This window comes from Schistocerca americana, chromosome 2, assembly GCF_021461395.2.
Source record: "Schistocerca americana isolate TAMUIC-IGC-003095 chromosome 2, iqSchAmer2.1, whole genome shotgun sequence".
Lineage (NCBI taxonomy): Eukaryota > Metazoa > Arthropoda > Insecta > Orthoptera > Acrididae > Schistocerca > Schistocerca americana.
In genome coordinates, this window is record NC_060120.1 from 821,930,007 (window position 1) to 821,951,907 (window position 21,901).

At 43.5% G+C, this 21,901-nt stretch overlaps 1 protein-coding gene across 1 annotated transcript in view; it reads left to right on the forward strand.

The window, feature by feature from the left end:
* The window catches only part of LOC124594460 (tudor domain-containing protein 5-like), a 248,163-nt gene that overhangs the window by 50,795 nt on the left and 175,467 nt on the right, over positions 1-21,901 (forward strand). Inside the window, exon 4 of the mRNA XM_047132835.1 lies at positions 12,449-12,638. Coding sequence (XP_046988791.1) covers positions 12,449-12,638 — 190 coding nt within the window. The remainder of the gene's footprint in view (positions 1-12,448; positions 12,639-21,901) is intronic.

The following is a 21,901-nucleotide window of genomic DNA, read 5'->3' on the forward strand; positions in this document are numbered from 1 at the left end:
TAGGGAGGCATTGGTTATATTCGGTATTTACGCCGATATGGATGATTGTCACTTGTTATCGGGAGGTTGCAACTGCGGGGAGGGGTGCAATAATTATAAATGGTACGGTTTGTGAAATTATGGGGGAGGATTTCCATCTTACAGCATCATGAACGGGTGAAACAGCTTTAACTTTGTCACAGGGAATGTTGTTTTATCCGGAAGGGGTTCTGGAGATATTACCAATGCAGAATCTGACATATTTAAACTCCATGTTAAATACCGAGTTTTTGGAAACGTTGCATTCCTTTATTAATGCACAGGGAGTATCTATCATGGTTAATAAAGTATTGGAACACGTTCAAACGTTACAACAGCATCGCACTGACAGAATAATTACAGTAAGTATTTCAGCCACAGGGTGTGCCGTTTTTCTACTTTTCTTGAGTATAAGTTCGAGGAGAGTGTGGGAATGTGCACCAGTAGAGGAGGTGCCAACACATCAGTTGCCTGTGGCATGGGTAACCAGTGTAAACAGTGTATAGGGTTAGCGTTAATGTTTTTAGTCTGTAGCAAATAAGTTTTGTGAACAAGATATGTTTATGCAGCCACAGGCCACAGCTGTTATATTTCTTGAAAGGAGGGAGGTGTGCTGCACTGGTATTAGTCTTAGTCATAGGAAAGGGGAATTTTGTTGAAAATTCAGTAAAGGCGCGGTTCTGCGATGAAGTCTGGGGCCGCTGGCAGCGTGTGGTAATAGTCGGCAGCCAGTAGGCTAGGCAGAGTAAACATGGCGCAGAGCTGCAGCGGCATATTGCACGTACGATTCGTTTGGAGTGGAGCAACAGCAACGCAGGGAACTGCAGCATTGCTTTAAGTTATTGTGATGTGTGAGGCGAGACAGTAGGTCAGAGCTGGGAGTGGCAATGAGTAAGTGGCTGACGCATGGGAATTTACCCCTGTCATAGTTTTTGTCTCTCTCCAACAACACGTCAGAAGCGAGGGGAAAAGTATTATAAATAGTCAGGCACTTTTAGCTTGAGATGTGTGCCAGGTCAGTCGAGAGTCAGGTCGACCTGTGCTGGTCTATGCTTACAGAGGCCAGTCTGGCAGAAATGTTGTAAATATTCTGTGTAAATCTGTACTTTGTTTCTATGTACTTGTTTGGGCTGTATTCCGCCTCTGGGGAGACGTAACGGCAGCCGGGCACTTGGAGATTGCACAGTCTGCCTGAAGGAGGATAATGACAGTGGTCTGCAGCGGGTCCAGGATAGGCCACGTTCGCTTCCCACCTGGCGTACCGCGGTCCGGGCGAGGCATACGCTGCAGGAGGTGCAGCAGCGCTGAAACAGTGTTGGGAATGGCAGCGGGTGTTGCCATCCGCCAAGCACCACTAGTGGCAAGTTGTGGCATGGCGTCCAGGAGGGCGCGGGTTCAAGTCCGGTCCTGTCCTGGGAGCAGCAGTGGCCGAGGGCCACAGGAGTCCAGTACAACCACCTTCGTCCCATGGTCGGACAGAACAGGCCAAACGGGGTGGAGGGCAGCAGGGACCAGAGACTGTAACAGTCTCCGGAATCACGGACAGGGGAGCGGTGCCAGTTGCTACGCCTCGGCGGGCAGTGACCGGGCGAGCACAGCTGACTTCCATCGTCGGGCAGCCTTGATGACCGCAGCAGCAGTGTCGACAGTCCAGGAGTGCCGAGACGGCTGGACTCGCGGAACAGCACGTAGGCGGCGTGCCGACATTACGCTTCTGTAAACCAGCTGAATAAAGGAATACTTAAGAATACTGCTGTATCACTCTGCACTGCCCCTTGACGCTTTTGAACTTGCTCGGCCTCTTGACGAGAAACGGTGCGTTGGACCCTGGCTTCAGCTCTCCCAACTGGAGTCCCGGGTTCGACCATTTTTGGTCTGCAACAACGCCAAGGCAAAATGACTAAGGATAAAGCAAACCGAGCAGCCAACACAGAAAAGACCAGCAACAGTTCTGTAGTGAGCCCTTCATCCTTGAAGGGACAGGGTGCAGGGAAAGGTTCACGATGTTCTTGTCAAAAACTGTCCCAAGCGCCATCAGACATCAGTCTTTCATGTCTGACTGATGAGGGGGACATCATGGAGGTAGATGGCTTGGATCCAGGCAGTCCCTCCACTCCCCCTCGCTCTACAGGCGCTTCACCTCTGCGGTGCAAAGATAGGGGTAAATTAAAACCACATCGATGAAATGGTTCCCATCCTACAGTGGAACTTGAGCAGGGGTTCAGGACGCATGTGGAGGAACTCTGTCTGTTATCTCAGGGTAGACCACCGTGTCTGTGTCTCCAGGTGATTCATTTCCATCAAATGTATGCCACTAAGCTAAGAGGCTATTTACTCTACAAAAAGGACGACCTGAGTGGAGAGTGAGTTAGAGGAAGCATAGATATTTCCATCAGTACCGACTACCACTCCTTGCTCCTCTCATTTACGTCTTTACAAGCAGTTGCTGTATCAGTGCACATGCATCATCGGTGGACAGTATATTTTTTTGCTTCCCCCACATGATACACTTGATGACGAGGCCGTAACCGACCATATTACACAGCTCCCCTGCCCCTTTATCCTATGTGGTGATTTTAATGCACACAATGATGTGCCTTGGGGCTCTGCAGTTACCTGCCCCGGGGTAGAGCAATTGAGAGGCTTCTTGTGTCATACTTGCTCATACTTGCTAAATGCAGAACAGAGCACTCACTTCTGCGCAGCAACTGGTTCATTCTCAGCCATTGATCTCTTGCTTTCCTCTCCAGCTCTTGCTCACACGGCACTCAATGGAAGTGATCTTCCTGATCTGGAGTCACCTGCCAGATGGGGCGGAACGCAGAACGTGAAAGGAAACCCCCACGATGAGTGCTCTGTAGAGCAGACTGGACTCTTTATAGCCAGTTGACCCAGTTCGAACAAGTGTGAATGTCTAGGCATCGGTGGATCATATTACCAAAATGATTCACCATGCCGCTGCAGCATCCATTCCACAGTCCACGGGACAACAGAGGAGGCAACCTGTCCCATGGTGAAGTGCCGAATGCAGCTCTGCAATCAGGACCAGGCATGCAGCTCTGCATAGGTTCAAGGGTCGGCCAGCTGCAGAGAATCTTGCAGCCTTTTGAGTGGGGAGGGCAAAGTGTCGCCGAATTATTCGAGAGAGCAAGAAGAGGTCATGGCAACTGTTCCTGAACACCATTAATGGTTCCACCAAAAGTTCTGTTGTGGGGGAGACCAGAAGAATTTTTGGAAGAGGAGGCAGAAGTGCCCCATGGGTGCTGCAATGGGGAACGGCACTCTCTAAACCAATCCGCAAGTCATTTCCCAGACTGTGGTGGCATATTTGTCACAGTTACTGCAACAGCCAATCAGAATCCAGGTTTCGAGCCCATGGAGCAGTTGCTTAGAGGCATAGTTTGGACTTCTAGTCCACTTCTGATGAAAATTAAAACTGGTCATTTTCCATGTGGGAGCTGGATTCTGCATTGTCTGCAGCTCGTGACATATCCCCTGGTCATGACAGGATCCATTACAGTATGTTTCTACACCTCACAAGGCACTTTTTAATGCCATTTGGGCATCAGGTCACTTTCCCGAGTGTAGTGTTGCCTTCACTAGCTGCATGGTTAAGACCTTGGAGTGGATGGTCAACCGCCACCTTGTCTGGATCTTAGAATCCAGGCAACACCTTAATCGCTTTCAGCGTGGGTTCAGCAGATATCGCTCCACCTTTGATAACCTTGCCTTCCTGGAGACTGCTGTACAACCGATTTTCCTACGCTGACGTCACCTGGGTATAGTTTTTACATTAAAAAGGCCTACAATACTTCTTGGAGGCCTCTTATCCTGGAGCATCTTTACGAATGGGGTTTTCGTGGTTGTCTTCAGATTTTTATTCAGTCCTTCCTGTTGACACAATATTTTAGATAATGAGTTGGTGACATCCTGTCTGACTGCTTTGAGCAGGATAATGGTGTCCCTCAAGGTAGCATTTTAAGTGTGACTGTCTTTTCCGTAGCTATTAATAGCATTACATCCATAGTGAAAAGTCCCGTCCAATGTTCTTTGTTTGTGGATGACTTTCATGTGGTTTGCTCTTCTTCAAACCTCTCAACAACAACACGTCAATTGCAATTAACTCTTTGATGTTTGGATGAATAGGCGCAGAAGAGTGGTTTTAAGTTTTTCACTGAGAAGTCTGTGTGTGTTCTTTTTAACTGTTCTTATTCCATTTTAAACTTTTCTGAGTTGTCCTTACTTTTAAAGACACAGTGAGGTTTGCGGGCCTCATATTTGACTCTAAGCTTATGTGGTTACATCTTAAGGACCTGAAAAATCTGTCATTTAAGGCTTTAAGTATTTTAAAATGTCTTAGCCACAGTACATGGGGAGCAGAAAGGACTTGTCTGCTGTGCTTTTACAGGGCATTTGTGCAGTCTCGGCTCGATTATGGGTGCATGGTGTATGGGTCTGCAAGAGACCCTCTTATTTAAAGATGTTGGACATGGTGTACCATGTTGGGATTCGGTTGGCCACTGGGACATTCAGAGCAAGCCCCATACAAAGCCTCTGTGCAGAGGCTGGTGTCGTAACCAGCAACAGGCAACGAGGCTGTATGGGATTCGTGCGTAGGATTGCCTTCTAGAGATGGTTGTGGCTAGTCTTCAAGTTGTACATCAAGGTGGGAGCAGATTTCCACCTTGGCCTCTTACTTTAGACTTGACAAATTTTAAGGAAAATCGTACTTCAGATTTTACATTTCAATATCTGTTTTTTTTTTTTTTTTAACATTTTAGGTATGCATCAAGATTTCATAGAAGTGTACACTGATGGCTCCAAACTGGGGAATTCCCTTGGCTGCTCAGTTATTTTCCCCGACCATGTCACCAGGATTTACCTTCTTGATGAGGCTACCTTTTTCGCAGTAGAGCTCCACACGCTCCTAAAGGCACTGGAGCAGATATGTTGCATTTGGGGTAAACGGTCTCTCTTATGCCTCGATTCCCTTAGTGCCTCACAATTGTTACAGAACCTGTAACCAGCTAAGGAGTTGGTCTGGCAGATGTATGACCAACTGTACTTGCTCCAACGGCAGGGTAAGCAAGTGTTATTCTGCTGCGTGCCAGGTCATGTAGGGATATGAGGATATGAACAGGCCAATCAGGCTGCCAAGGAGGCCTGCAGATGACGGGATGTGGCACAGTGTCCTATTCCCTTGAAGGCTGTCATTTCTGCCCTACACAGGAAGTGCATGCAGTTGCGGGATGAGGAATGGCTGGCGGTGACGGGCAATAAGGTGCGGTTGGTGAAATCAACAACCCGGCTCTGACATTCCTCGTGCCAGTTGCTCAGCCAGGATAAAGTGACCCTCACGCATCTTACAATTGGGCACTGCTCTCTCACACATAGCTTTTTACTACAGCGAGAGGATGTCCCATTTTGTGGTGCTTGTGGCGCACACATCTCAAGCAGCCACATTTTAACGGAGTGCATTTTATATCGGATGCAAGGGCAGAAGCAAATATTGTTGGGGATCTATCCTCTATTTTAGCTGATGATGGGACGAGAATGACTAAGGTTTTAAAGTTTTGTGATGTGTCTGGACTCTGGCATAAACTTTTAGGCTGGAGGTTTTAGTGTGTTGCAGAATGGCTGGCTTCTTTTTTTATTCTTGTGGTTAGCCAATCACATCCATCTGCTACATTGTTTTAGCTCCTTATACCACTTTCTTCTTGTGTCATTAATGTTTTACTACTGACGCAACACCTCATTCCGTGGTTCTGTGTGGGTACGCTCATAGTTTTCCAATTTTTGTTACTTGTTTTTTTATTTGATGTTTTATCTTACTGTTTTGTGTATTTTACTGCCACTCATCTCAATCTGTTGTCTTGCGGGTGCTAAAAACCTTGCTGTCGTGCACCCATACAAACATGTCCATGTACATATCCATTGTAGTTGATTGTTGTGCTCCTTTGAAAAGAACTTTTGCCCTCATTGACCAACACTTCCAAGCTATTGCCTGAAATCTGGCTTCCCACATCAAAGACAACAACCAATTCCTTCCCTCCTCTCCTCCATCCTACCCTTTTACCTTCTGGATCCATAATAGTCACTGTTGATGCCAGTTTCCTGTATTCAACATCACTCATGCCCATGGTCTTGCCACTACTGAACATCCCTCTTCCAACATCCTCAGGTTCCCAACCTGTTACCTTATTTGTCTTACATGTTACTAACTTTGTCCTAATGCACAAATACTTCTCTTTGAAGGGAAGGTATAAAAAAAAAGTCTGCAGCACAGCTATAGGCACCCACATGGCATCCTCCTATGCCAACCTGTTCATGGACCGTCTGGAGGAAACCATTGTAGCCTCCCAAAACCCCAAACCCCGGTCCGATCCAGGTTCGCGATGATATCTTCATGATCTGAGCCCAGGTACAGGACACCCTATCCTCGTTTCACCACCATGTTATCAATTTCTGTGCCGTACACTTTACTTTATCCTCCTCAACCCAGTGTACCACCTTCCTGGACATTGACCTCTTCTCTAATGTGTGTGTGTGTGTGTGTGTGTGTGTGTGTGTGTGTGTGAGAGAGAGAGAGAGAGAGAGAGAGAGAGAGAGAGAGAGAGGGTGTGTGCTTCTCTTTTCTGAGGAAGGCTTTGCCTAAAAGCTAATATGTAACATTCTCATAATACTGTAGCTAAACGATTGTTCATTCCCTCTTTAGAGTTTCTGAATTAGGTGTGACTATGATATTTTTGTTATCTGCAGAGTAGTTTTGCTTATATTTCTTGATAACATATTTATATTAAGTGTACTAGACACATTTGTCTTGTATGCCACAGATTTTCACTGGTTTTATTCTTGGGTAACAAGTTTACCTTAGTGAGAGATTGAGATTTATCAGATTTAACACTGTCATCGGGTCTCTCTCTCTCTCTCTCTCTCTCTCTCTCTCTCTCTCTCTCTTTCTCTTTCTTTTTCTGATTTCTTATATGAAATGACCAATTTATCTTTTGCCGAGAATGTTTAACTGAAGTCGATTTTGTGTATAATATTCTCTACAAAACTTGGTAGCTTTCATTACTTAATTAATTTCTGCAAATTTTGGACACAGGTTATAGACCTGCCAGTTTATACTAGTCACTTCTTTGCTCACATGTGAGCAATTCATTTGAAAGATTGAGTGTAAATGCAATATCAGCGAAAAACTTTCTTTGATACTATGTTAGATGTTGGCTGCTGTTGCCAGTGTTATATTCTGTTTCTGTTACAATTCCTACATTATCAGAAATGCAAGTTTGGGGAGTGTTCTTTTTTGGCAACATGAATATGGTTTCCCATGAAATTTCCTAGCTACTTCAGTTTTGGCACTTAATTATCAATAACTTTGAATTGAAGGACTTAACTTTGAATTGAAGGACTTTGCTTGAACTGTTTTTGGGTGAGTGTTAGTTTTATCTTATGATATATATGACTGCACAGTTCTTCTTGAATTGTTGGTGATACATTATTGCTGGAATCCTTGTTGGAAACACTAGGATCTTGATGCTTGTTTACAATTACTGATTTGCTTTTATTGGTGTTCCTAACCACACATGAATTTTGTGAGATTAAGACACAGGCTGTGTGTTTATCACCTTTTTTCTTCACTTCTTCATGAGGTCTTCGTACTGGAACATGTTGCGACCAAATCCTCTTTTGTTGTTGTTGTTTATCCAGGTTTGATGCAGCTGTCCATGCTACTTTATCCTGTGCAGGCTTCTTCATCTCCCACTACATACTGTAACCTACATCCTTTTGAATCTACTTAGTGTATTTATCCCTTGGTCTCCCTCTACGATTTTTACCCTCCACGCTGCCCTCCAATACTAAATTGGTGATCCCTTGAAGCCTCAGAACATGTCCTACCAACTGATCCCTTCTTCTAGTCAAGTTGTGCCACAAACTCCTCTTCTCCCAAATCCTATTCAAAACCTCCTCATTCGTTACGTGATCTACCCATCTAAACTTCATCATTCTTCTGCAGCACCATATTTCGAAAGCTTCTATTTTCTTTTTGTCCAAACTATTTATTGTCCGTGTTTCACTTCCATACATGGCTACACTCCATACAAATACTTTCAGAAACGACTTCCTGACATTTAAATCTATACTCGATGTTAACAAATTTCTCTTCTTCAGAAACGCTTTCCTTGCCATTGCCAATCTACATTTTATCTCTTCTCTACTTCGACCATCATCAGTTATTTTGCTCCCCAAATAGCAAAACTCCTTTACTACTTTAAGTGTCTCATTTCCTAATCTAATTCCCTCAGCATCACCCAACTTAATTCGACTACATTCCATTATCCTCGTTTTGCTTTTGTTGATGTTCATCTTATATCCTCCTTTCAAGACACTGTCCATTCCGTTCAACTGCTCTTCCAAGTCCTTTGCTGTCTCTGACAGAATTACAATGTCATTGGCGAACCTCAAAGTTTTTATTTCTTCTCCATGGATTTTAATACCTACTCTGAATTTTTCTTTTGTTTCCTTTACTGCTTGCTCAGTATACGGATTGAAAAACATTGGGGAGAGACTACAACCCTGTCTCACTCCCTTCCAAAGCACTGCTTCCCTTTCATGTCCTTCGACTCTTATAACTGCCATCTGGTTTCTGTACAAATTGTAAATAGCCTTTCGCTCCCTGTATTTTACCCTTGCCACCTTTAGAATTTGAAACAGAGTATTCCAGTCAACATTGTCAAAAACTTTCTCTAAGTCTACAAATGCTAGAAAAGTAGGTTTGCCTTTCCTTGATCTTTCGTGTAAGATAAGTCGTAAGGTCAGTATTGCCTCACATGTTCCAATATTTCTACGGAATCCAAACTGATCTTCCCCGAGGTGTGCTTCTACCAGTTTTTCCATTCGTCTGTAAAGAATTCATGTTAATATTTTGCAGCTGTGGCTTATTAAACTGATAGTTCGGTAATTTTCACATCTGTCAACACCGGTGTGTCAGACCCACCATACTTGCTCCGGACACTGCGAGAGGGCTGTACAAGCAATGATCACACGCACGGCACAGCGGACACACCAGGAACCGCGGTGTTGGCCGTCGAATGGCGCTAGCTGCGCAGCATTTGTGCACCGCCGCCGTCAGTGTCAGCCAGTTTGCCGTGGCATACGGAACTCCATCGCAGTCTTTAACACTGGTAGCATGCCGCGACGGCGTGGACGTGAACCGTATGTGCAGTTGACGGACTTTGAGCGAGGGCGTATAGTGGGCATGCGGGAGGCCGGGTGGACGTACCGCCGAATTGCTCAACACGTGGGGCGTGAGGTCTCCACTGTACATCGATGTTGTCGCCAGTGGTCGGCGGAAGGTGCACGTGCCCGTCGACCTGGGACCGGACCGCAGCGACGCACGGATGCACGCCAAGACCGTAGGATCCTACGCAGTGTCGTAGGGGACCGCACCGCCACTTCCCAGCAAGTTAGGGACACTGTTGCTCCTGGGGTATCGGCGAGGACCATTCGCAACCGTCTCCATGAAGCTGGGCTACGGTCCCGCACACCGTTAGGCCGTCTTCCGCTCACACCCCAACATCGTGCAGCCCGCCTCCAGTGGTGTCGCGACAGGCGTGAATGGAGGGACGAATGGAGACGTGTCGTCTTCAGCGATGAGAGTCGCTTCTGCCTTGGTGCCAATGATGGTCGTATGCGTGTTTGGCGCCGTGCAGGTGAGCGCCACAATCAGGACTGCATACGACCGAGGCACACAGGGCCAACACCCGGCATCATGGTGTGGGGAGCGATTTCCTACACTGGCCGTACACCACTGGTGATCGTCGAGGGGACACTGAATAGTGCACGGTACATCCAAACCGTCATCGAACCCATCGTTCTACCATTCCTAGACCGGCAAGGGAACTTGCTGTTCCAACAGGACAATGCACGTCCGCATGTATCCCGTGCCACCCAACGTGCTCTAGAAGGTGTAAGTCAACTACCCTGGCCAGCAAGATCTCCGGATCTGTCCCCCATTGAGCATGTTTGGGACTGGATGAAGCGTCGTCTCACGCGGTCTGCACGTCCAGCACGAACGCTGGTCCAACTGAGGCGCCAGGTGGAAATGGCATGGCAAGCCGTTCCACAGGACTACATCCAGCATCTCTACGATCGTCTCCATGGGAGAATAGCAGCCTGCATTGCTGCGAAAGGTGGATATACACTGTACTAGTGCCGACATTGTGCATGCTCTGTTGCCTGTGTCTATGTGCCTGTGGTTCTGTCAGTGTGATCATGTGATGTATCTGACCCCAGGAATGTGTCAATAAAGTTTCCCCTTCCTGGGACAATGAATTCACGGTGTTCTTATTGCAATTTCCAGGAGTGTAATATTCTTCTTGAAGTCCCATACATATTGCATGTGAGTTGGTAGTTTTTTGTCAGGACTGGCTCTCCCAAGGCTGTCAGTAGTTCTAATGGATTGCTGTCTACTCCAGGGGCCTTGTTTTGACTCGGGTCTTTCATTGCTCTGTCAAACTCTCCATGCAATATCGTATCTCCCATTTCATCTTCATCTACATCCTCTTCCATTTCCATGATACTGTCCTCAAATACATCGCCCTTGTAAAGACCCTCTATATACTCCTTCCACCTTTCTGCTTTCTCTTCTTTGCTTAGAATTGGGTTTCCATCTGAGTTCTTGATATTCATACAAGTGGTTCTCTGTTCTCCAGAGGTCTCTCTAATTTTCCTGTAGGCAGTATCTACCTTACCCCTAGTGAGATAAGCCTCTACATCCTTAAATTTGTCCTCTCGCCACCCCTGCTTAGCCATTTTGCACTTCCTGTCGATCTCATTTTTGAGACGTTTGTATTCCTTTTTGCCTGCTTCATTTATTGCATTTTTATATTTTCTCCTTTCATCAATGAAATTCAATATTTCTTCTGTTACCCAAGGATTTCCACTAGCCCTCGTCTTTTTACCTACTTGATCCTCTGCTGCCTTCACTACTTCATCCTTCAAAGCTACCCATTCTTCTTCTACTGTATTTCTTTCCCCCCATTCCTGTCAATTTTTCCCTTATACTCTCCCTGAAACTCTGTACAACCTCTGGTTTAGTCAGTTTATCCAGGTCCCATCTCCTTAAATTCCCAACTTTTTGCAGTTTCTTCAGTTTTAATCTACAGTTCATAACCAATAGATTGTGGTCAGAGTCCACATCTGTCCCTGGAAATGTCTTACAATTTAAAACCTGGTTCCTAAATCTCTGTCTTACCATTATATAATCTATATGAAACGTGTCAGTATTTCCAGGCTTCTTCCATGTATGCAACCTTCTTTTATGATTCTTGAACCAAATGTTAGCTATGATTAAGTAATGCTCTGTGCAAAACTCTATCAGGCAACTTCCTCTTTCATTTCTTCCCCCCCAATCCATATTCACCTATGTTTCCTTCTCTTCCTTTTCCTACTATCGAAATCCAGTTACCCATGACTATTAAATTTTCGTCTCCCTTCACTATCTGAATAATTTCTTTTATCTCCTCATACATTTCTTCAATTTCTTCATGATCTGCGGAGATAGTTGGTATATGAACTTGTACTACTGTAGTAGGCATGGGCTTCGTGTCTATCTTGGCCACAATAATGCGTTCACTATGCTGTTTGTAGTAGCTTACCTGCACTCCTATTTTTTTTTTTATTCATTATTAAACCTACCCCTGTATTACCCCTGTTTGATTTTGTATTTATAACCCTGTATTCACCTGACCAAAAGTCTTGTTCCTCCTGCCACTGAACTTCACTAATTCCCACTATATCTAACTTTAATCTATCCATTTACCTTTTTAAATTTCCTAACCTACCTGCCCGATTAAGGTTTCTGACATTCAACGCTCCGATCCGTAGAACGCCAGTTTTCTTTCTCCTCTTTTAGTATATTAAATTCCTCTTCCTGTAGAGCCACAGAGCCCTTGAGATTGCTTACTATTAAGCATTCAGGAGATTGTTTTCCATCATTATTTTGTTTTTCTTTGAGAGTTCTTCATGTTCCGGATGTATTGCATCTAAATCTTCTTTCATTGTATTAGTTTCATTTTCATGCAATGTTATGGAATCCTTTAATAGTTATCTACTATGCAATTGACATGTTTGCATCATTGCCATTGATCTCCTTTGTTAATGAATTTGATAGTTATTTTCATGCACTTATCGATCATGATACCAACACTTGCATTCTGTAATTCTTACTGCCTGTATCAGCACATATTACATACAAAACTATGTAGTGATACTAATGAGTCCACTTCATTCAACGCTACACTTAATAATATCATTGTCACCAAATTTTGTAAATTTAATTCATGACTATTTTTCATTGTGATCTCATGTTGTAATTGCGAAATGTTTTCTTGAGTCAGATAGGTAATCAATGGTTGTTTTGTTTCAGCTGAGTGGATTTCAGCCAATTTATGTGACTCCTGTTGTCAAAGAAAGCACAGCTCATGTAAATGAACTTGTTTTAAAACAGAAGAACAGTACTTCAAAGAAATCCTCATACAAATCTCTGGAAAAATCACAGAGGAAGAGGGGATGGGTCCCTATTGTAATCCCACCTGACCCAGCAAAGACATTACCAAGTATGTGTATAGTTAAATTTTATTTTTTAATGAAAACTTGTGTGCTTTTATTGTGCAGACTTGGGATGTTATGCGTGCGTGAGGAAAAGATGACTTATTTTCCGTGGATAATGAGAACTGCTTAGAGCTTTTTGCAGGGTAAATGAAGAGTATAACAAGTGTCTCCATTAAAATATTTTATCATTTTGGTCAGTTTCCAAGTGAAGGTTATATTTTGGACATGATGATCCACTTTGACTCATTTGATGTTTATGTCCATGTATTATGGTCGTGTACACTGTATAAGTAGAAGAGCACAGTAAGCAGAAACAAAGTATCAAGCGATTCAAAAGCAATTACAAAATTAAACATGGCATCACGAACATTTATTGTGTCATCATCTAAACCTCAAAATAAACTTGATCCCACTCTGATCCAGCTGTAACCATTTAGTTGCAACGGTTCTGTAAAATGCATACTTTCTGTTTAATGCTGAATTTTTGGAAGCCTTGCAAGTGATAGTCCGTTACAGAAAGTTCTAGTTTGCATTATTCATTGCAAATTACTGTAGTTGGTCACTATCCCTTTCCATATTCATCATCCTCAGTTTCTTAGTTAGGTTTTTTTTTTTACTAACTAACTAACTGAAATAAGAATTACAAGGTTTTATAAATTTTCATGTGTGTGCAAAACATATCATTCCCTTTTCTTACATGTAAAATAATAATAATAACAACAGTATTTTTTTTTTTTTTAGATAAAGGAGAAAACAAAGTTGCACCAAACAATGATTTGTCTCTGTTGTGTTCAGTGTTCTCATAGTGGTCTCAAAATGGTCTGCATTTTAAGACTTTTTCTTTGCAAAGTAAAAGATTTTCTCAGATGCCTTATTCTATATTGTCATTTTCCTTTCGTAACCTGTCTCAAGAGTCGCACACTTATAATTGTGCACTGATGGTCCACATCTGCTTCCTAAGTGAGATTTAAGGCTACAGTGTTCCAAAGCGAAGAGAGCCAGTAAATTCCTGAATGCCTTAAGCCTGACAAGAAAAAAATTCAAAGTGTCTAATAAGATGGACAAATGCATTGTGTGTAGTGTCAGGGAAAGATTTCCAATCTGCTCACAAAACATTTATCATATTGATAGCAGTTGTCATAATACTAATCGAAATTCTAATCACTTTCTTGCATAGGTATAGGTATTCCACGTTCATTTCAATGCTGTACACTTCACCTAATGCTGAGAGTTAGCAAGAGTTGGGTAGGTTTTGGTGATGACTTCTAGCCATTTAGCTGTAGTATTTATAGGTAAAATCTTTCCCTGTACGTATCTTCAAACTTGTGACTGATTTGTTCAAGGATATTTGATTGCATAGGGTGCGTAGTAGTGGACTGGATTAATCGTTGGTATATTCTTGCTGAGTGAGAATAGTTTGTGTGTCCTTTCCTAAGTAGCTTGTTTCTAAGTAGTAGACATAGATGTATCTGTAAATTTTGCAATCTGCAGCAATATAAATCAGTGACCTTAACTCTGTTAGTTGAAACATTTGGAAGATATTTTCTGCAATGCTTCCTATGCCTTACCCGAGTATCTTCCTTATATGTTTTAGGAATAATATTGTGATAGTGGTACGGATTTTTTAGTTCCAATGTACCATTGCTTCATGGGGTTGCTGTGTTGAGAAAATGTAATTTGAAGAAATTAAACCTCCAGACATGGCACACCACCATGGAAATTACTTGTCTTGCATATTTTTCAGCTATAGGTAGGACTGCAGCCAGGGGTGGTGGCAAGGGGGGTGGGGGAGGTATGGGGGCTATAGCCCCCCCCCCCCCCCCCCCCCCTTGACAGACTTCTAGAATCACCCATGACTGCAGCTACACGCTTGAGCTTGGATTACACGTTAGCATTGATTTGAAAAGTCATTTGCATCCTTTCTGGACATCGAAGATTTTTGATCCTTAAAAGTCATTTTGATTGATTGCATCTTCTGCTAGATGGGTTCTAAAATTTTGCTCTGAAAACCATGTCCAGAGAGCTTTGCTTGTGATGTGTTTGCAAACCATGGGTGCCACCAAATAGACAATTTGAGTCCCAGGTCAATACAAACTGATTTGTTGATTCTTGCTTCACTGCATTCTTGATATTTGTTGAGTATATCAGCTACGCAGCTCTCTGATTGTTCATCATTTTAAATTAAACTGAGATCATCTGCTTTTGTGTTTTCACATCATATATTTTTAGCTGCAATCAGCAGAAGACATGCTTCGGTGGTGCTGCATATTTTAACAATTTTAACTGAGCTAAACTTACACTCCAGTGTTCTTTGGCATGCCAATGTAGAAATGTGTTCAGAAACAGCTCAGTTAAAAAATCTGTGCAATACACACATTTGTTTGTATATGAAAATCAACTTTGGAATTTTTCTTTGTGTGAGACCGCATGTACAAGATTCATGTGTCAGATTTCAAGTTCTGGATTCACATATTTTATTGTTCGCATCACTTCTGTATAATCTTACATTGATTATATCAATACCCATTTGTATTGTGCTATATGGTGAAATTTAGAATATTGGTGAGTGCCGTTTTAAAATTGTTGAGAACAGTAGGCTTATCCTTGTTCAAAACATTTTTTCTCTGATTTCATTATGTAATTATATGAGAAATAAGCTATTTTTGAGAGCCCTCACAAAACTATATTTTTCTAAGTTAGCAGTATGAGTGTTTTGGATGCCTATCTTATTTCGCAGCAAATCAGCATTTGTGGTTCACAGCTACAGCCAAAGACTACATCATCCCTGAATTTCATTGTATCTCAGCGCAAATAAATACAAGTTTTTGAGAACTTTCAGAAGCTACCTTTGTCATTTGCGTAATCTGTGAGTAATTTGTAGTAAATTGGCACTCGTGATTTAGCTACTGTAGCAGATATTCTAACCAACGTACTGTGTTACATGTAGTTTTCCATTAAAGAGTGGTAGCCTCTTATATTATCTTCATTTATGATAAATTAACTCTGTTTTTGAGTTTTCTAACAAGTATAATTAACTGCAAAATGTTTCAGGGGGCTACTAATTTCTACCACTGGTTTTTGTGTTGCCTTAATGTAAGTCTTGTTTTTGTGTTGCCTTAATGTAAGTCTTGTTTTTGTGTTTGCTTCAGTTCTTATAGGGAATTAGCAACTTTTTAGCTCAAAATATTAAAAGATAATCAGTAGGCTTAAATTAAAGTTGTTTGTTCACTGCCTAGAAATACATTGTACCAGGCAAAGTGCAACCCCACTGTGGCTGCTGTTCTCGAACACGGGATGAGTTGGCAGCAGCTGCAAACTGGTGTGTTGGAAGAGCTCCTGAGAGTCACGTACGTGTGATATCTGTACCAGACATACTTCAAGTACTATCCTCTCATGTGGATCCTGTCTCCTCTGCAGCAAGTACACGATCTGTCATTACTCATTCACTTGATTGCAATTGGCTTGTCAGTGGTAGATCTAGGCACCCTGTATGGGGTAGGTGGGAACCAGGTAGGACTCGTGGTGTTGTACCAATCCCTTGAGGTCCTTTCTTTAACTGAAACTAAGGCAGTGGGACTCAACTTCATCTGATTTGGGTAAACCAATTTTGCCTGGTATCAGGAGCAGGCAATTGCAAAAGGGTAGGGACCTATTAATTGTTGGCAATTCAAACGTACGGTGAATGATGGCATCCCTTAGAGAAATGACAGCAAGGGACAGGAAAGGACACCAGGTGCAATCAGTCTGTATGCCTGGGGGCCTCATTCAACATGCTGAAGAGGCTGCTCCAGCAGCTGAAGTGAATGGGATGCAAGCAGCTGCAGATTGTCGTGCATTATGGAACAAATAATGCCTTTTGTCCATACTCCGAAGTCGTACTTTGGTCATTCCAGTGACTGGCAGAGAAAGCTGAGACAACCATACTACTGCGTGGAGTTTCAACAAAGCTCACAATTTGCAACATGTTCGGCAGAACAGATTGTGGCCCTTTGGTTCTGAGATGAATGGAAGGACTGAACCAGAGACTTTTAAGGTTCTGTGACAAGCTAGGCTGTGACTTCCTGGACTGGTGCCATAGGGCTGAGAACTGCAGTGTCCCCCAAAGTGGATCAGGTGTTCCCTACAAGTCAGAGGCTGCTACTCAGGTGCGGCTTGAACACAAGGTCTTTTTTTAGAGTAGGTGATCTCATCTAATCCAAATAGCTGTAGGAAACCCAGAAGTATCAGCATAACATCGAAAGAAGTGCCTCCCACCGGTGAGAGTATTAAAATCCTAATGGTAATTTACCGAATGCTCCTGAAAAGTAATGAAGCTCACATAATACTAGGTGCAAAAGCTGTTTGATACGTGAAATTGGTAGCATTCAGATTTTTGAGGAAAATTTGAGTGTATATGGATAGGATAGGCCAAGGGGAAATTGAGGTGGGGTATTTTTTGCAGTAGACAAGAAACCCAAATCCACTGAAATAGAAATTGAAGCTGCATGTGAGATTTTTGGGCAAGACAGTATCAGGGGTGGGCATGAAATAATTGGATCCTTCTGTTGCCCACCAGACCCAACTCCTGATAACTGTAAACTTTAAAGGAAACCTCAGTTCATTTGTATGTAAGTTCCCCAATCATACTGTAATCATTGGTGCAGACTTCAGTCATTCAACAATTAATTGGGAAAATTACAGTTTTGGTAGTGTTGGGCACAATACGACATCCTGTGAAACATTACAAAATGTCATCTCTGAAAACCACCTAGAACAGGTAGTTCGGGACACCAACCAGGATGTAGAAATATATTGGATCTAATGACAATAAGTATAACTGACCTCTTTGAGGATTTCCACATCAAAACTGGTATCAGTGACCGTGACGCTGTTGTGACAAAATGATTTCCAAAGTACAAGGAACAACTGAAACAAGCAGAAAGATATGTATTTTCAGGAAACTAAATAAAAAAATCAGTAGTGCCATATGTCAGTGAGGAACCTGTAACTTTTAGCACAGGGCAGGAGCATGTAGCGGAACTGTGGCTCAGGTTTAAAAGAACAGTTGACCAAGCACTGGATAGACATGCACCCATTAGGACACTTCATAATGGGAGAGAACCCCCATGGCATACAGTCACTGTAAAAAAACTTGGTGAAGAAACTGAGTACTGCATAGGGCTGTAGACAGAGAGATGCTGAATGAAACACAAGAGAACAATGTTTGATGCATTGCAAATATTGCCAAGTGATATTTAACAAAACCCAAATAAATTCTGATCATATGCAAGAACTATTAGTGGTACTAAAGTTAGTATCCAGTCCCGAGCAAATGAGACAGGAACTGAAATTGGGGGTAACAAAGCAAAAGCTGAAATATTGAACTGTATTTTCAAATGTTCCTTTGCAAGGGAAAATCCAGTAGAATTGCCCCAGTTTAATCCTCATACCACTGAAAAGATTAATGAAGTATCTATTAGTGTCAGTGGTGTTGAGAAACAGCTGAAATCATTTAAATGGAACAGAGATTTAGGGCCTGATGGAATCCCCATCAGAATCTATACTAAATTTGTGGCTGAGTTGGTGCACAAAACTATCATACGGTAACCTTGATATCGATCTGTTGTAGAATCTTAGAGCATATTCTGAACTCAAACATAATAAGGTATCTTGAACAGAATGACCTCCTCAGCATCAACTAGCATGGATTCCAAAAAACATCGATCGTATGAAATCCAACTTGCAGCATTCTTGCATGACATACTGAAAGCTTTGGATCAGTCAGGTAAATGCAGTATTTTTCGATCTCTGGAAAGCATTTGACTCAGTAACACAGCTATGTTTATTGTCAAAAGTATGATCTTATGGGGTATCAAGTGAAACTTGTGACTGAATTGAGGGCTTTTTAGTAGGGAGGATGCAGCATGTTATCTTGGATGGAGACCCATTGTCAGATGTAGAAGTAACTTCAGGTGTGCCCCAGGGAAGTGTGTTGGGACCCTTGCTGTTCGTGTTGTATATAAATGACCTTGCTGACAATAGTAGTAGCAATCCCAGATTTTTTGCAGTTATCTATGATGTACTGTCTGATAGAAGCTGCATAAGTATTCAGTTAGATCTTGATAAGATTTAAAAGTGGTACAACGATTGGGAACTTGCTTTAAATGTTCACACTTCACAAAACACTAAAACACACCACTCAATGACTGTAATATCAATGAGTTGGAATTGGCCAACTCTTACAAATACCTAGGTATAACACTTTGTAGGGTATGTAATGGAATGATCATGTAGGCTTAGCTGTCGGTAAAGTAGATGATAGTCTTCAGTTTATTGATAGAATACTGGGAAAGTGCAATCAGTTTCGGCATTTGAGGTTACACTACTTCTTCTTCCTCCTCCTCCTCCTCCTCCTCCTCCTCCTCCCTGTGGGCTTCTGAAGGCCGACCCATGTGCCTGACACTTAACAGATGACTGGGTAACACATAATTCCCAGCTCCCGGTTAACGGATAGGGTCATACGTACCCCCTGGTACAGGCCAGGCCCAGGGAGGGGTGATTGCCTGAACTGCTACCTTCCCAAATTGCTGATTGGTCCCTCTGTCAGGTTTTCAGGAGGTGTGATGTGAAGTACAAACAATCACCTAAGGCGGGTGCCCCTGTTGGAAGGAGCGTGCCATTGGAGACACTGGCAATCATGGGGGATTTTCTCGCAATGAGCCAATCATCTTCATATTCAACAGTCACGAAATGTAAATGGAGTGAGGCTACCAATTCAAAGACCCTCCCAGCTGCAGCACGGCTCCTCGTGGTTTCGTGTAGTGAACACAGTCATTCCTTTGCTTGGGTAAATCCCTTTATTATTCAGAAAGGTGTTGATGCCATTGCTGGCCCTGTGAAATCCTGCTCTCATTTACACAATGGCACTTTGGTTTAGGAGACTACTTTTGATTCTCAAGCACAACAACTGCTTGCAGCTTTGTTCCTCCATGGCTATCCTGTTCGTGTCAGGGCCCATCGATTGCTGAATTCTTCCTGTGGTGTTATTTACACTAGGCTGCTCCATGGTCTGACCAAGGCAGAAGTCAAAACGTGCCTCTCTGTTCAGGGTGTCATTGCACTGTCGGGTGATGACTAAAAGTAGATGCCTCTTCAGTGCCCACACACACTCTCTGTCTCACTTTTGATAGAGTGGTTATTCCATCAAAGGTCAAAGCAGGTTATGAAGTTATCACAGTCGTACCGTATATTTCGAACCCGATGCACTGCTACCAGTGTCATCGTTACAATCCCACTCAAGAGTCCTGTCAACATCCAGCCAAATGTGCAACCTGTTGTAGGGATGCTCATGAGGATGATTGTCCATCACCTCCTACCGCAGTTGTCTTGTTTATCTTGATGAGCGGACTGTCCAAGAGTCGGGGTGAATGAAAAGTTGTTGGTTAGTCGGAAACCTTGTGTCCTACCCTCTTGTAGTACTGTTCTTGCTGCATCTAGCTCCATGAAAGACATGGCCATGCTGACATGCAACTTCAAATTTAGCACAACGGTTGTGAAATTGCCCAGCGTCATGGCAGTCTTGTCTCCTCCTCCACGGGAGGACGACGGTTCAATCCCGTCTCCGGCCATCCTGATTTAGGTTTTCTGTGAATTCCCTAAATCGCTTCAGGCAAATGCCGGGATGGTTCCTTTGAAAGGGCACGGCCGATTTCCTTCCCCATCCTTCCCTCACCCGAGCTTGCGCTCTGTCTCTAATGACCTCGTTGTCGACGGGACGTTAAACACTAATCTCCTCCTCCTCCTCCTCCAGCTGTGCAACACACCACCAGACTTTCGCTTCATGGGGTGAAGTCACTAGCTACACAGCCGGCAGGCTGGAAAGGACAGAAGGAATACTCCCGTGAAGACTTCCTATGTTCCTACAGCCAACCAACACCTGAGTCTTCCTCTGCCAATTGGAAAGGCTCCAAGAAGTCAAAGGAAAATGGCCTTCTCCTTCGCCAACTCAAAGATCGTCTTCAATGATCGCCACATGATACCCTCGCCCAGCTGACCTCTTGTGTCGCCAGTGGGCACCATCAACTGTTTTTCTGCCCTGGACTCCGCAGGCTGACTGGAGGAGGATTCTGACACTTCTGTATGGCTCATGGAGCAGGATCCTCCTGCCTCTGTGCCCTGTAGCAGCGAGTCTTCGAAACCAGGCACTCGGCAGCCGCCAAGGTGACACACCTTCAGTTTTTCCTCATCATGACTCTTCTCTTGTAGAACATTTGCAGTCTTCGATCAAACAATGAGGATTTCCGCTTGCTCTTAGAATCGCAGTGTCTACTTGTCCTCTGCCTTCAGGAAACAGAGCTGTGTCCTCACAACTGCTTTGAGTTCACACATTTCTTCCCGGTCCGTTTTGACCTCCTCCAAAGGATGGCATTCCATCTCATGGGGGAGTCGTGCTGCTCACACGGGATGACGTTCATAGTCAACTCATTCTCCTGACTACCTGTCTTCAAGCTGTTGCAGTTTGCCTTTTCCTTCCTCACTTGACCTTTCCCTTTTTACTATTTACATCCCTCTGTCATTCGACATCACCAGGGCAGTCTTCCTTCAGCTTATTAGACAGCTACCTTGCCCCTTTCTGCTGCTCAGTGACTTTAATGCACGCCATCCACTGTGGGGTTCCCACAACCTGTCCAAGAGGTGCCCTCTTGGCTGATCTTCTCAATCAGCGTAACCTTTTCTGCCTTAACGTAGGAACATCCATGTTCCTTGCAGGCTCCACGTGCACCTATTCCCATTTGAACCTATCCTTCCACATTGCCCAGCTTGCCCACCATCTCGAGCGTTCACTTTCTCTGACACGTACTCGAGTGACCATTTCCCATGTGCTATCCGTTTGGTGACTCCTACCCCACCTTCGCACACCCCAGTGGCAGCTTATTAAGGCTGATAGGAGGCTTTACTCCTCCCTGGTGACCTTTGACAAACAACATTTCCCCAGGTGTGATAACCATGTAGAACATCTTACAAATGTTATCTTACTGTCGCAGAACATTCCATTCCTTGCACTTCCTCTTTACCTTGCCCTGCAATTCGCATGCGGAGATGTGCTCTCCGCGTTTTTAACCATCATTCTACAATGGCAAACTGCATTCATTATAAGTAGTTGTGTGCACAGTGTCGTCACGTTCTTCGGGATAGCAAAAATGCTAGCTGGATTTCATTCACTAGTTCTTTTAACAGTTCCAGTCCCTCATCCATCATGTGGGCCAACCTCTGATGGCTCTCTGGGACA